Source organism: Ciconia boyciana, chromosome 9, assembly GCF_034638445.1.
Source record: "Ciconia boyciana chromosome 9, ASM3463844v1, whole genome shotgun sequence".
Classification (NCBI taxonomy): Eukaryota; Metazoa; Chordata; class Aves; order Ciconiiformes; family Ciconiidae; genus Ciconia; species Ciconia boyciana.
In genome coordinates this window covers 27991332-28007257 of record NC_132942.1, presented here as the reverse complement: position 1 = coordinate 28007257, position 15926 = coordinate 27991332, and the positions used below count along the sequence as shown (strand labels likewise).

Here is a 15926-nt window from a genome sequence, read left to right as displayed (position 1 = left end):
TACTGCTACTATTAGGATTTGTGTTCACACAGCAGAGCTCTGTGTTGGAACAATAATAACCCATACTTGATCAGACCCAAATTTGCAAAGTCATTGTGAATCTTAAGAATGGAAGATGCTGTCTAAAGAAGCTACTGCTGTGACTCTTACTTAGAACAGCATCCATGTTAGCAGTGTTATATCTTTTTAACCAATGTCAGTAAGGGTTTAATGAGTGCATTTGTCTTAGTAGGGTGATCTGAACACTGTTTTTACCTGGGCCGTTGTTTTAAAAGATACTCTGAAGTTCTGAATAACAGCTCAGTAACACCTCTATTCTAGCTTGAATGGAGGGAAGAAATAACTCCCATATAAAACATAATAATTTCAGGAACGCTGGAGTAAGCATGTATGGGTGAGCGTGTACTTACGTACATGCAGAGCAAATATCCCATCCTCCCTTTCTGACCATATCAGTACATGGGGAAGATGGCCAGACCCATGTTCCTTGACTTACCTTATGAATTTCCACGTGATCTCCATTGGTCTTTGAACTGCCAGGCATAGGCAGCTAAATTAGTACCATCTAGGAAACTGGACTATTCATATAATCTCACTCTTGACATGCGTGTGCAGTCTGAGCCACAAATTGACCCCTATTGATCTGATTTGACTACACTTCTGTGGAGCAGACAAACAATGCACTAGAATCCAGGGACCCTAATTCACAGTACCTTATTCCAGTTCCTAGGTAATAATTCTTATTTGCATTAATCACATTCATCAGCAGAACCCAAGGCTGCCTCCTGGCTTATATGCAATTCCTGTTCCTGACAACAGAACAAAAAAGTATCTGCTCTGAAAAAAAGAGTGGTTTAAGTTTATTGATACTTAATAGTTGCAAAACTTAACTGTTAGAAAGAAGACTGTTTTTCAAATCAATGGCTCACACATTACTGTAAAATATATCGATTAAAAACAAAGCATAATGTTAGTCATTTAGTCAGTAGAGTGATGCAATACTGAAATAAATTTATCCTTTGACTTTTGCATTAACCTTTTATTGACTGCTTGCATACTCATAATTAACACACACTTTAGCTAGCTTGGTTAATTTTAGCATCGCGATCAGTGTCCTCTAATGTAGCTGACACCCTGATCATCAAAATGTCAGTGCAGCCCAGGGGACCATGACCAGGCAACTGTCTGTCTCAGTGAATGTATACCTGCCCATGGTGATATTAACCACCTTCCAAGGGACAGCATCATATATTGTCATACAAATAGTCATACAGTCATACAAATGTTTGTCATGACTAAGTTGAACTTATATTAATATTCAGCTATTGGTAAATATTAATGAGCAAAGTCCATTTGGCAAAAATAAACAAAAAGGGGATCAAAAATCTGTGAAGTTTACAGGGGAGAGGTAGTGACAATGTGCACCGCAATGGTAAATTGAAACTGGCACAGGTCTTGATTGTTTTAGCAAGAAAGTAGGGACCATGGAGTTTTGTGCATTCCGCACATCTTTAGAGAAATCATCCTTTCTATAGTATGTTGGTGAACATGTATCATCAAGGTGTTGGAGCTAAATTGCTCTGAAATATATCATGGCAGTTTTTCTGTTCTCCTTTCATAAGGTATGAAAGATGCCTCTTGATTTGGCATCTGTTCTCCATCTCAGAGCATGTGTTATTTCCACTCTTAGCACATTTTGTGCATACAATATACACAGATTAGAGCTACTCTCTTTTGGAGATTTGACTTTATTAACTGAAAGAATGGGTTTTAATTGAGATATAATATTTTAATTAACTTATAATATTATAAATTTTGGTACTTTCCCACTACCACTGTACTTCAGTGTTTGCAGTGGAGCCTCATAAATTCTTTTGGAGCCACATGGAGCCTCATAAATTCTTTTGTGTCTGTGAAAAGATAGAATTTCTGTTTATCCTGAGTTATCATTGCTAACTTATGTTAGCTATCTTTTCCCACATACAAAGGAATTTTAAATAATTCTGTGCAATTATTTAAGTGCCTTTGATTGTTCTGATTCAGTTAAAAATGTTGCTGTCCTTTTGCAGGATCTCCAGGTCTGTTACTCTGCTACAAATTAAAGACCATTGTAGGAACAATTTCTCCTACAGAAATGTATTAAAATCAATAGTAATATACTCATCTGGAAAGGACTGTTCTTGCACCCTAACTCTAAGTCAGAAAGCAAGTATTTGGATGACTGCATTCAAGCTTGTGGATGCCATTCAGGTGAATTGCTTAATGAATTGCCAGGTGCAGCAATGACTGCTTAGAACCCAGCTCTGTATCTTTAAATATGAGCAACTTGAGTTGACTTTGATGTCAGCAGATCCAGCACAGGGATTATAATTTTGGTCAAAAGAGGTGACTCACAAAATGTAAAAATGTAACGTTCACTGCTGGTTTTGCTAGTGATACAAAGCAAAGCAATAGAAATCCTGGACAGAAAGACAAAGGAGCTATGGGATTGCAGAACTTGGAATTATGGCACTGCTTTCTCCTTTTTTATTCTTTTGCAGTACACTGATGCATTTCTGTCATCAGATTTGCACAGGAAGTCCAAGGACCTGACACACTTCCATTCCTCTAATCCCTCACATGGAATATGATATGGCTAAAACTTCCCAAGTGCATGATTGCCTGAAAGTTAATGCACATGCTTAGTTGTGGGGTGACCTTTCAGAGATGGCTCTGCTGGTAAGAAAAATAGAGAAGGGAAAGTAGCAACTAGAATAGTTGCTCATGGGTTGTCCAGTCATAGCATCACTGTGACTGCTGCCACATTTACAGCAACACAGATGCCTAAACCCCAAATGTGAGGGAAAAGCTGGTCAATGCATTTGTGTGAGAGAGCAAGGGAAAAAAGAGGAATTAAAGGTAAAAAAAGGGCACTGAAATGGTGAAGAACCTAAAAGTTGGTATGTTTTTCCTCTCAATGAAAATTCTGTTGTTAATAGCAGATGTGTGAGAGAGAGAATGTTTATTATTACAAGTTAACTTTTGCAGACCACATAATATGCCTGCAGTATTTACCGGCTGAGCTTCTTGATTTGTCATCTGCAATAATCTCTACATGATTAATTTACCCACTTTTAGATTGAAATGCTTCAACTGGAATATCTTATACTACCCAGCAAATTGAGCGTATTATTTTGTGCCAAGACAGAAAATAAAGCAAGATTTTAAAAGCCTTATAGAGTTATGCTGTAATTAGTTTCAGCTTCCCCTGCATATTAATTTTCTCCTGTTCCTTTATATAATTTGGAAAATGTCTTCAGAACATGATGGCACAATCAGTTAAGTACCTCTCAGAACTCATACACTAAACTGCATTTGCTCTAACCACTATTATAAAGCAGCCAGCAAAACAAATCCTCTGTTATTCTGTACAGTGCGGCTTATCAATGCAAACAGTTTAATATTTATGCTAAGAGGATTGTCACAAGTAGCTTCTGTTCCTTTAATTCTTGTTTTAAATAAATAATGAGAACATTTAAACACATTACTCTTCCCAGGGCCCTGAGGTCGGCTAATCTTATTATTTATGAAGTGATGTGCTACATAATAGTACTTAGTGCATGTTAACAGATGCTATTATCAGGGGCTGATGTGGAGAGCTGAAGATATATTGGAATGTTATGTGTTAATACTGTCCTTGTAGTGTAATGTACGATGGATTGAGTGCCCAGGATGCTGGTGCGGCAATTAACCACACACCAACATGGGTGTAAAGCTGAAGTATGTTTTCTCATGGGGATTACACTGCCATTAATAATTCCCAAGAGAAGGCGGCATCTTTCATTTGGAAAAAGTCTCTTCCAGAAGGCCAATGGTATAGACAAGGAAGTTGTGGGTGTCAGTATTTTTAGAGTTCATTTTACAGAGATGAAAGACGCATATATGTTTAAAAAAACTTTAAAATTGTTACGACAATTATGTGCTTTATAGAACATGAATTTTAGAAAACATCTTACAAGGGATAAAAGTGTATTTCTACAATTTGCTTTTTATCTCTTTGAAGAACTACGTAGACCTGCAGTATATACCAAAATTATAGTAATGCTTAGCATTTTTCTTTGTCTTGCCCCATTGCAAACATTAACTAATTAATCAGCAACATGCAAATTGTTTGAGGGGAGGGGAAAAGAGAGGGGGAGAAATCCTCCTTGAACTGTGACAATTTTTTTGATGCAGCATGTTGTATTACAGCCTAATCTTAAGAGATGTGATGGTTGCCACTTATAAAACTTCCCTCTGCAGGCTGCAGTTCAGCTGAATATTATAATTAGACTTCACTAGTATTGATGAATAATCCATTTAATAAAAAACACTGTAATTTAAACATTTTCTCTGGGGACTAACATACACTAACCTCTTAATTTAATTTTATTGAAGTTTTGCCCACCTATTCATCATTGGAAGTTGTTATTAACCTCCATTTCCATTTATCTTTGTAGAATTTTCTCTTTTTATATTGCCTTTTTCAGAGCTAAGCAGGTTGATACACTTGTAAATCTCCAGAATCTACAAAGCTAGTCTGGCTTCTTTAATATTGTTTAATCTATCCCCCCTGACCTTAATGCAGTAAATTCAGTTTAATCTTTCTCAATAATCTAGTAATACATTGGAAACCAGCAAACATTTAAATCTGATAATGGTTTAATCACATACTTTAAGTAACAGCTGAGATAATGAAAAAATAATTCACCATATAAAGGTACACTAACTGAGTTTTCTCTGTGATTGGCTTTTTGAGAAATCCCTATGGAAAATACAAAGCCTACAACAGGAATCAACTTCACTGTAAATGAACAATCCATTTGGTCAGAAGATGTGGTATTTCATTTTTATTATAATCTTTCTCTTTAAATTAATGCGCAAATGTATCCTCACTGAGTATTCAGTTTCTTGATACAGTTTTACTTAAGTAGCTCATCTTCTTACCTTTCTTTTCAGATGCCAGTCAGAAGCAGCAGAGAGCTTGCCAGAAGACCAAAAACCAGAATGCCATCCTTTCTGGACAGATGATGAATGTAATATGCCTCTGCCATATGATCTTGAAGAAATAATTGCTAATCTACAAAATCTTGTTCAGTGGGGAGAATAACAGGTGACCTTCCAGCCTAGAATTATAGATGTTCATCATTTGGAGAGAAGCCTTTTAGTTTAACATAAATATTTTCAGCTTTATGATTCCTTGATCGTGTGTTATTTTATGTGTCAATGCAGATTTTACTCGTCTTCACACAGTACCTTAGTTACGGTCTCGTAATGAAAAAGACCGGGCTCCAAATCTACAGAAACAGGTAGCTTTTAAGACCTGAAGTCCAGAACACCAGCCTCAGTTCTTTCCTCCTCCACTCTAATTCCCATTGACCCTACAGCCCATGGATATCTGTGTTTCTGCAAGTTCCCTTGATGCCTAAATTTCAGCTTCTATGAGTGCCTAGAACTGCCTCAGGCTTGGCAGGTTTGAGCAACATAAGGTGTAGCTCACACCTGCGACAAAGCTGCTGCATGATCTGGGCATCCTAATGAGAGGCCAGCTTGGGGTGAGCCTGCTGGATATCTCCAGGATAGAGCTGTGCACACAATATGGTGACTTCTTCATCCACTAAAATAGACAGAGGTACAGGAGATGGTGGAGAAAGTCCTTTATGCGATGGCTCCTTGTTTCAGGACATTTTTTCAGATGAGGAACTCTGGAGGAGCATCCTGACATAGATCCCAAGACTTTCTTGCTGTTTTTCATCATGGCAATTGAGTAGTACTGGGAGAGGTTTCCAATGTGAATCTATACCTCCTGGACTCCCTGGAACTCAGAATTTGGTTCCTAACCATTGCTTTGTTTCTGCATGTTGTGAATCCTATTCCGAGGCCAGGTTTCCTAGTGCATTGTCTAAAGAGCTGATGGACCTAAGTAAGGATTTTCATTTGGGGTGTCAGGTCCCCTGACAGATTAGATTTAGGTTGTGTGATACCAGGCACTGCAGCATCTGTGTTGATCTAGTGAGATCTATGAGAACAAAACCAGAAGACTATGAGAAATTAAGCTGTTTGTGATCTGTTTTGTAATAACATGCTATAAAAGGAACAATTCTATGTTGGACAATACCGGGCACTCCTGAATGAGAGAGAGATTTTTCATTTGGTTAAGTTGCTATTTTAACTTGAGCTGGTGTACGCCTTTTCCTTTGCCATAAAAAGCAGAAGAAAATCATATTATGGTGAAACAGCACTCAGTCTGTATTACCACTCCAAAAGAAACCAGTAGGACTCAGAGCTTGACGTTGCCACCAAGAAATGAATACGCCTCCTGTGTTAATCTTCTGTTTAAAATCACTGTTGAGGCCAGGCTTACCCAGAGCATACCAGTATACTGTATTGGCAAAGCACTCTTTGTGTGGATGAGGCTTGCACTGCTGAAAATTGTACTTTTGACAGTATAACATATGCCAGACCTCCCTGGAGCTAAAGAAGCTGTGCCAGCAAAAATTCAGTTTTAGTGGTATAAAACTGTGTCCACACCTACCAGCTTTTGCCAGGACAATCATATCAAGTAGAGATTGTACTTCTTAACACCTTTGACGTAGCTATGCCAGCAAAAGTATGAAGACCTGCATCAAGCATTTTCATTGTAGTCCTGGACTTCTGTGAAAACTGTTAGCCACCCTGTAGAATGTAGAATTCTCTCTGAAGAATAAATTGATATTTAAAGTAGGTTTGATTATATTATAAACTTGATCCATACATTTATCTATTGTCTCTTGTGCCACAGATTTCTTAACATTTTGAAATACTATGTTATGGGCATAGCTTTTTCTTTCCTGCACTAGCTAAAGTTGGCTTTACCAGTGGGCAAATAGCATATATTTGGATTAATGCCACACTAAATACTGTTTACTTTGGAGATCACTTAGAGAAAAGCTAGCTGAAGATGTGGGAATTCTGCTTTTGAAAAGGCAGTTCTCACAGAAACAGATATTACTTTGAAAATGAGCGAGATGAATTCAAACAAGCTAATGATGTAACACTGTTAACACAGCGTTTAAGGGGATGGATTGTTTGTTTATGCTGTTACTTTATGATTATTTTGTGTTTAATTAAGCGCTGCTAGAAACCATGGGGATCACAGTATTGAAATGAATCTGACAGCCATAAAGGGTAGAGAAGGCACATCAGTGTTGTAGTTTGTAGCTGAAGTGGAGGCATAGCTGTTAAAAAATGATTGGCAAATAATTATTTCCAGCAGTAGTGCAAAAAAAACACTGATTTTTTTCTTGTATTAGGAGACTGCTGGCAGCAATAATATAATTTTTTAAAAATACATGATTCTAGGTCTTGTCTGTGCTGAAGATTTAAGCTAGTGAATTAGCTGAACTAGTACTAGCCTCAGTGCAGTCAGATAGCACTCATTTAAGCCATGGATGGCAACGACATAGACAAATTAACACCTTGGAATGGATAAGACCTAAGATTCAGTGGCGAAATACCAATAATCAAGTGGTTAAAGAGGATTAATGCTCTGTGTTGCATTCCAGTGTCACATAACCTGAATCAGTAACTTGATTGAGTTCAGTTGAAATACAGAAGTATAAGATTTCATATCTGCAAAGCCCACAGGAGTTGATAGCAAAGACGTGAATAAGGTTGATGGAACTGTTTGAAGCATGTAGTAATGCCAAAGGGTACCCCAAGAGGTGAACATGGTTAAAGGTAAATATCTATTAAAAAATTGAGAGATCAACTGTAAATTATTGCTGTGTTTGGATTATGTACTAGAAACAGACAAATACTTCAAAGTTTTCTTTATTTTATTCAAATAGTTATAATTTAGCTCATGTTGCAATGATACTTTAGCAATCCAGCATTAGATAACCCATTTCCATTTTGGAAGAGCAGAAAGACACAGGCTCTAATGGATGTTCTGTGTATAGGAACTGCTTGCCAAGTCTGGATGCTCTAGAGGCAGGAGGACCAAGGTCAGCTTTTTTCAGGGAAGACGTGAGAGCATAAATTAGCTTCTAACATTAGATTCAGTGATTCTTTTTAAATGGTGAAGTTCACAACTTTGCTTACATTTACTTTTCATCAGCCATGAAAGAATTAAGGTAAAATAGTTCACTTGAATGTGTGCGTCAGGCTAAATGGATTACAGAAGATACAGATCTGTTTGCCTGTCTGCACTTGCCTTTAGACAATATTCATCAGTTTTACAAAAGCTACTGACTAAACATGGAACCAATACAAATGAAATGCTCGAGGCAAGGGCTTTCTTTAAAAAATCTGATACAGAGTTGGTTTTACACTGATAGAAAGAAAATGTTGGCAGAAAATTAAAAACTTTTATTGTTTCTCTAATTTGGGGGATGAAAGGTAAAGGCTGTTTTTAAGTATTTGATAGAAAACTGCTGTGTTATGCAGTGTAATTAGAAATGCTTTTATAATGCTTTATTCATATCTCCGTATATGAAAATATTTTATCCAGTAGGTCCTTTCTTCTTGTTAAAAGGTTATGTAAATAAAAAATATTAATCTCAATACAGTAGATTTAAAAGGTATCTTTAAAAGCTTATGCTCTGAGCTTTACAGCAGATTCTGATTATCTAAAGTGTAAGTAAGAATGCCATGAGTAATCACCGACTGGAAACTGTCCAGGATGGGTAACATGCAGCATAATAAATATCCAAATCAGTTGTCTTCTTATCGTCCAGCTATAGTTTTAGTTTCACTGGTAATGATGCAAGATGCACTTCAAAATCATGCTGGACTTCTTAATGCTGTGGGACAGATTCAGGGATTCCAGTGCCATAACAGGAAAAAAAGAAATGAAAAGAATACTAAAATCTATTATGAAAGATGGCTAAAATATTGTAGTGTGTTAAGAGTGGGCATTGCTCCTTTCTCAGTTATTGTAATGCCGTTCCATTAGTCCTGTGTCATGCAGTGGAATTTGGGCTAATGTAACAGAGATTAAACTAGCCCAGGAGCTGATGTCTAAGCTGGGATGAGAGGACGGGAAGACAGATGAGATGAGTTGCACATGAGATGCAAGGGATGTGCTTTCTCAAGGCCACAACTTTATTAACTGAACTCATATGGGAGTCATTGAGCAGTAACTTGTACAGTGCAGGTCAGGATCTCTCCCTTAATTGTTACCACCTGATGCAAAGTTAATGTTGACTCCTTAACCCGCCTCATGCCCCCGACAGCTGGTCCTCAGCTTTTTTCTAGGAGCTGACCACTGTCTTCTTGCACCAAGGTTACAGAGTTGGGAAGAGTTGTTGTGCCACTGTAGCAACAGGCATGAGAAACCCTGATTCCCAGCTTCAGCCTCCACCTGTCCTGCTACACCTCCATGGACTGAGTACCTCCACTCAACATCTGTTTCCCATTTGAGATTCAAGTTGCTGCAGCTCATCTTCTGAACTATCCCATCAGGATGGTGAGCTGCTATGGGGAAGGGTCAGACAAACAAACAGAATGCTGTTCACAGTGAGGTTCCTCATCCAAAAAAAGACAACCACCGCACTCCCCACAGCAGAGTGAAAAGCTCAGCCCTACACTAATGTAGCATTAGAGGGTGGGAGCTGTTAGGTAGTGATGAAAGACTCAAGCAAAACCACCAACATTCAATGTTTCTGAGGACTCCCAACCTGCCTGCTTCTGGCTGTCACCTCACCCCACCTGTAAGGGCAGAGGCAATCCTGAATAGAACCACTGTTCACCGCTCTCTCCAGTCCAAACTAAGACTCATCACTTTCAGCGTGGCTGGGCTTGCATCTTAATTTACATTCATCTGTCCCCTTCACCTGAGCCTGGGGGCATTCATTGAACAAGAGAAGATAACTTGTACAACTGCAAAAAGACTGTACTTAGTGAGGCTGCAGAATTGGCTGAATGAACATGACAAATAAAAGCCAACAAATAACTGATAAAATTATCACATTCAAATGCTGATGTTTGGGTGTGAGCACTTCACACATGACATGAAAACTATGGTTTATCTTCTTGTTGCTTTGGAGACTGCATTCATAATTCACATGATGAATCAGAATTTGGTCACAAAAGTTGTTCTCCTCCCCCTCCGTATCGTCAAATACTTGCTTTCATGCCAACACATCTTGGTCTGATTAGTCCTCTTGATTAGAGGCTAAAGTAAAAAGTCAGGTGTATAGCATTCCCATTATCCTTTATTTCACTGCTTCTAAGAACAGGTCAGATAGAGTTATTTCAGTGAAAATGTGAACAATCAACTTCTGTTTACCATTAACCTTCAGTTTTCTTTTCTTAAAATCAAATCAGGGCTTGGTAGGCAGTTATTTTCATACATGTCCCTTGATCAGTGGAACAATCTGTCAAAAGCCATTAAAGCCTCTATTAGGTTGAATTGCATTCAAAGCTAAACTATCCAATCATTTAAAGGGCTGTGATGATTGTTTTTAATATAGTATACATTTATTTCTCTCTCTGAGTAGTAACATAACTTTGAAACTAAGCATGTATGACTAGGGCTTTTTGCTATCCAGCATGTCCTGAGAAGCTTGGTTTCTTGTCGAAGATGAATGTCTACATAAAAAAAGGAAAAAACAAATGCAGTGAAATCACCTGTATATCCTCAGAAGCTTTTCTTCTGTTTTTTGCTATTTCATTGTATCCATCAAAGTGTAACATATATGGTCTGGGAAGACATTTTCCAAGGTCCTCTGCTCAAAAGCTTCACTGAAAAATTTAACATCTAATTGTAGTAATATTTCAAAGTAGTTTTTTATCTTGAGATCTCAGGATGCTTTACACAGAGAAACTGAGGCAGAGGTCAAAAGTGCAGCTGTGTTCTGACTGCTAACACAGGAACTGAGCATACCTAACCTTCCATCGCTGGCATGTCTCGATTGCTTCCAGTTAATCAGCTCAGTTTACAGATTAAAGATGCTCTCCTAGAATATTTTTCCTCCAAAGATATATCTGAAAGTGGAGCTGGAATCTGTCCTCTTCATATCATATTTAATGTATTATTTAATTGCATAACATACAATAATACATCTCATGGAATAGAGATCTTTTAGGCCTCCTAATGTTTGATTAAACTTGCCGGTGAATCTTTTAGTTTCATTCCAAGTCCCTGAGCTCTCAATGGGAAAGGTAAATTTTATTGGAACTATTAAATTATTCCATGGAGAATATGCAGATATGCAGTATATGTACAATATAATACAATACATTCTACACTTTTATAGCTATATTTTAGATATGTTCACTGGACAGCCCCGCAAGGTGGTATAACTGCTCTACTAGGAAACTCTTAAGAAAATACCCTGGCGGTATTTGGGTGCTATTTATCAAGGTGAAGATGCATTACTGGAACAAACTGGAATGCTGGTTATGCACCTGTTAGCACTTTTTGTCTGGTACCTATTTGGTAGTCTGGTAGTACTTTACTGAGAGCACTACTTTTCTAGTTATTTTGATGAACATCCTAATAATTTATTACCCAAACATTATCAAAGCATTCCACAATTCTTTCATTGCTGTTCTTTCTCTTCTATCCACCAATGCCTTTTCTTTCCCTTTTTTCTCAGTATTACACAGTAATGTTATATAAAAAGGAAGAAGTCATGTTCTTTTTTAGGCTGACGTGACTTTAAAGTGAGAAAACTTTAAAACTATGTATCAGATAGCATTCTCTCAAGTACATTTATTTTCAAACCAATTTATTAGGGTATTTTTGCTCCTTGCTTATGTGGTACTGCTACATGTAGTTTTTATTAAGGACTGTTTATATAACACCACGAGATGTACAGTGATATTTAAGTTTGTGTTATGTATTTGCTAATTTACTGACATTTATAAAATAAATCACTTAAAGAATCTGTTTGTCTATCATTTGTCCTCCAGAAAGTGTTAGGTCTTGTCTTTAATACCTTGTGTAATAACTGCAGTGACTGGAAGAAGAGGATTGTATTTTTCACACCATCTAACTTCAGGTGCCTACACAAGAAAATTAATTTCTGTAAGCTTCCTTTATGCTGAATAGTGAGAAGTGAGCTTCTTCAAAGCAGCAAACTCAAAGGTGCTCTGAATCTACTCTTCAGTGGGGCATCTCTCTCTACCTGAACTGTATTGCAAGTCCAAGTTAGGTGGCATCCTCATCTGCTTATGCTGACAATTTAATAATGGTAAGTAGATAAAAGAGATAATGGAGATAATGGGGAATTTGTTGTTATTCTTTAAGTTAATAGAATTAAATTCTGGTTATATTGCGTATCTTCTAGTAAGGAAGGCAGATTAATTTCTGTTACTTTGGTAAAACTCATACCGTAAATGGACATGACTGACTTCTACCCCCTGTAACAGTGTTTCCTTCAGCAAAAATGTATGGCTCTACTACTAGGTTTAGAAGATATTCTTCTGGCTGTGCAACCTCACACTTCCCATATTTGACACAACTCTTACATTATGTGAGTGGTAGGAACTCAGTGTCTGATAGCACTGCATCAACCTGAGTGTCTAACTGTTCTATGTTTGTTGCAGTAGAGTTTGCAATTTAAAACATATGTAGTTATGTTAAACAAGGCAGTATCAAAAAAATGTGTCTTGCACAAAGAGTAAAAGGTGGTCACGTTTGTGATGTCCGTTGTTTCTAGGGACCTTCATTTCACAGTTTTATCTCCCACTCACAGCAGAGTTTGTGGAGGGTTCTACTGTGTCAAAGGAACAGTTATCATCAATCGTCTCCATCTCAGGGCTGTGGATAGCCTAAAGTCCAAGCTACCCCAGATTTGGGTCACAGAGCAAGGCAAGGACCAATATGGCAAATTTCCTTTCATACTCTGAAGAGTGCCATTGTAGGGTACAGCAGAATGATTTCATGTGCACATGCCCATGTGGCTGAGATGCACTGCAGTGTTCTGTATTACTTGGAGTTCCCTTAATGCCAAAGGCTGTGTGCCCAAGTTACTCTGCATTACTAGATTCCAGCCAAGAGGTGATGAAAGTGTGAATAACAGAGGCCAGGTCATTCCCTGCCAGGATGGAAAGGAGTCTCCAAGCCAAAAAGAGTTGACAGCATTATTCACAGATACTCCAGCTTAGAGTCAGCAAGGCATCCAAGAGGTAAGAAATTTGAATTCTTAGCCTAGAACATTCTTTCCTTGGCTTTAGAAAAAGTTTAATTGATTTAACCAGAAGTCAGTATACAGCCAACTGGATGGAGACCTGTGTGCAAAACCAGTATTATTCTGAAACATTTCTTACAATTCATTGTAACATATATTACATGTATCTAGAAAGACCAAGATGAGCATCCCTGGGATCTAGAGTACCTTAAGCTGTTTGGTTTCTTCTGGTTCTGTCAGAGCCAAAGATTCCCTAGATTTTCCTGTTCCTTAACTTTTCATAAAAATGGTTAAAACACATGGCAGTAGTGACCTTTCAGAAAAAAGATGCAACCATCAGGGGGCCTTTTCTGGAGGGATACAGGCACAAGGAGACTTCACTCCTCTTTACTCGAGAGTAGGCATCTTCTGGGGGAGTTATGGCACTCTTCCAGTCTCTGCACTCAAGAGCAGCTTGTCTTAAATGAGGTAGAGACTAATCAGGATGCATTGCTTGTTGAATTTTGAATTTTACCCTAATTCCATCCTTTCTATAGAAAATCTGTCACGAGAACCTAAATTCTCTTTGAGGAGAGGGACTTGTAGTTGTTCTTTCCTCATAAAGACTCTAGCACTCTGTTACCACAAATAGGAGTTTCACAAAGGTTATACACCCTGCTATAGCTAAAAGATATTCTCCTTTCCTTTTGGTGATAGGACTTCGTTTCTGAACTAAAAGGTCTCAAGTTATATTGCTGGAGTTGCAGGTGTACAATTTATCTGCCAGCCAGAGTTTCTTTATTTTGCAGTCATACAGTCATAACTAGAAGTGGTTTTTACTAAACATTTTCTAAAGTGCTGGAGTTTTTATTCCAAGATCGTTCAAATTAAAGAACCATCATCTCAAAACAGAAGAACCACACTGAGTTTGTAAATAGGTAAAAAGAAGTAAAGAAAGTTTGTATCACTCTGGATGCTTGCTTTTTCAGTGAGTAAAGAGTACGATTTTAGAGTTTGTAACTGAATCATCTTATCTACTAAAGATAGCATACATGCAAGTTTTTGTCTAATCTATCTGATATCCTCTTTGCACAATTATATTTCAGCAGGTATGTGTGAAACTTGTTGCATAAGTATCACTAAGATTTTGGAACTGACGGCACTTCATAAATTAGGCTTCTGTTATTATCCTGTTCCTAGTTGCATCTTAATTATTAGGGTGAAAATAAAGAGCACTCTTTTATAAGACTTCATATTTTCTGTTTACAAGGATTTGACTAACATCTAATAAATTTAATGACCTCTAAAAACAAGAGGAAGTGAAATCCTACTTAGCAAATTCATAGCTTTTCAATGTATCTTGTGGCTTTATGGCATTCCAAACTGTAGGAATGTAAAAGCTGTTTAAGGAGCTGTTGCTGGGTTCAACTAGCTGCAGAAATTGTTAAGTTATTTTTGTTTCTCTTTTATTGCTTAACCTCTGGGGCCTAACTCTGGGCTACCCGATAAAGCAGTCGTTCAGGAACTTTAAACCATACAAGCTTTGACTTGATAGACATAGAACAAGGTCTTGTATTAAACATACATTTTAAAAACATAATTTCAAATCTGGAAATTGATTGTGGCTTGACCTACTTATTTTGAAGAGCTTACTGTTCCTTACTTTCTTTGCTTTGCTGATATTATTAGATCTATTGTTCTTTTACCAGAACTCCCAGATGATAGAAGAAAAATCAATGTAGTGCAAAGCTTGTTGGGCAACAGCACTTTCATTAGAGTCAGGGCCACAATTAACTAACTAAGACTAAGTTATGACATTTCCACTTTTAAAGGTTACAGACGCTTGTATTATGCAGCTTCTGGTATTCTCAGAGGGCCAGAATCAAACATGCATGAAGCAAGCTGGGAACAGAGCACTCTTTTAAAAAAATTCCATATTACACACTAATTTTTAGTACATGCCAATATGAGAATTATAAATCATGCAGAATTTCTTTCCAGTGCTGATTTTTAAACAAAGCTTATGTCCAAAGTAACACTTCTCAGGATTTTTTATTTATCTGCATACCCTTATGTTCACTCATTTCAATCATCTTTTGGGCATACTGATCTCTAAGGTGCCCATTGCAAAGTGCATTTGGCACTTGCCCATATGGTACAGAGCGGCATGCAAAGGCATCTCTGAGGATGCATCCCTTCTAGACACGGTAGCCTGAGCTAGCTCATCTTGGATTGAGGACGCTCAGAGGTCTGTAGTTCAAGCACACATCTGCCCAGCTAATGGGGTCAGAACATCTTCTTCCAATAATGGATTGGTTCTCTCTTGGGTAAAGTGCCTCTAAGAGAAATTGAGAGGAGATCCATCCTTAAATAAGATTTGCTGCAGCCCAGGAGAATGACAATTACAGCTTTTACTAACACTATTCCTTAGGCAAAGTCATGCTTTGTAGGAAACAGGATGATGGAGTACTCAGGGAGCTTTTTTAGTATAGTGACTAGTAGATAGGTCCATGCTACAGAAAAGGTCTGAGAGAGAGAAAATGAAGCTCTCTTAAGTGGCTTTTCTGTTGGAGACAGTGAGAAGTGTCCCTGTGTGGGTCACCTTGGTAAAGTCTGAGTTATTTTCTTCTTGTGCTAAGTGCAGCTGCTGATGGCAACAGATATTTTTATCCAGCAGGTGAAAAACACAAGAGCCAACGTAGGGGTTAAAGTTCAGGGAGGCAGCCGAGATGTACAGTAAAAGGTGCTCAGAAGGGGCTTCCAAAATCAAGTGAGGACTGCAACTAGAATTGACACTTGAGCAGTCCTTTG

At 37.8% G+C, this 15926-nt stretch overlaps 1 protein-coding gene across 8 annotated transcripts in view; it reads left to right on the top strand.

The window, feature by feature from the left end:
* The window catches only part of FTO (FTO alpha-ketoglutarate dependent dioxygenase), a 267160-nt gene extending 255327 nt beyond the window's left edge, over positions 1-11833 (top strand). For 7 of the 8 annotated variants that reach the window (XM_072871905.1, XM_072871901.1, XM_072871903.1 and 4 more), the window contains one exon: positions 4978-5177. In XM_072871905.1, the coding sequence (XP_072728006.1) occupies positions 4978-5128 (151 nt within the window). In that variant the 3' untranslated portion in view covers positions 5129-5177. Of the gene's footprint in view, positions 1-4977; positions 5178-9283 lie in introns of those variants that run through there. The other variant, XM_072871902.1, reaches the window with a different exon arrangement.
* Positions 11834-15926: the final 4093 nt, after the last annotated feature.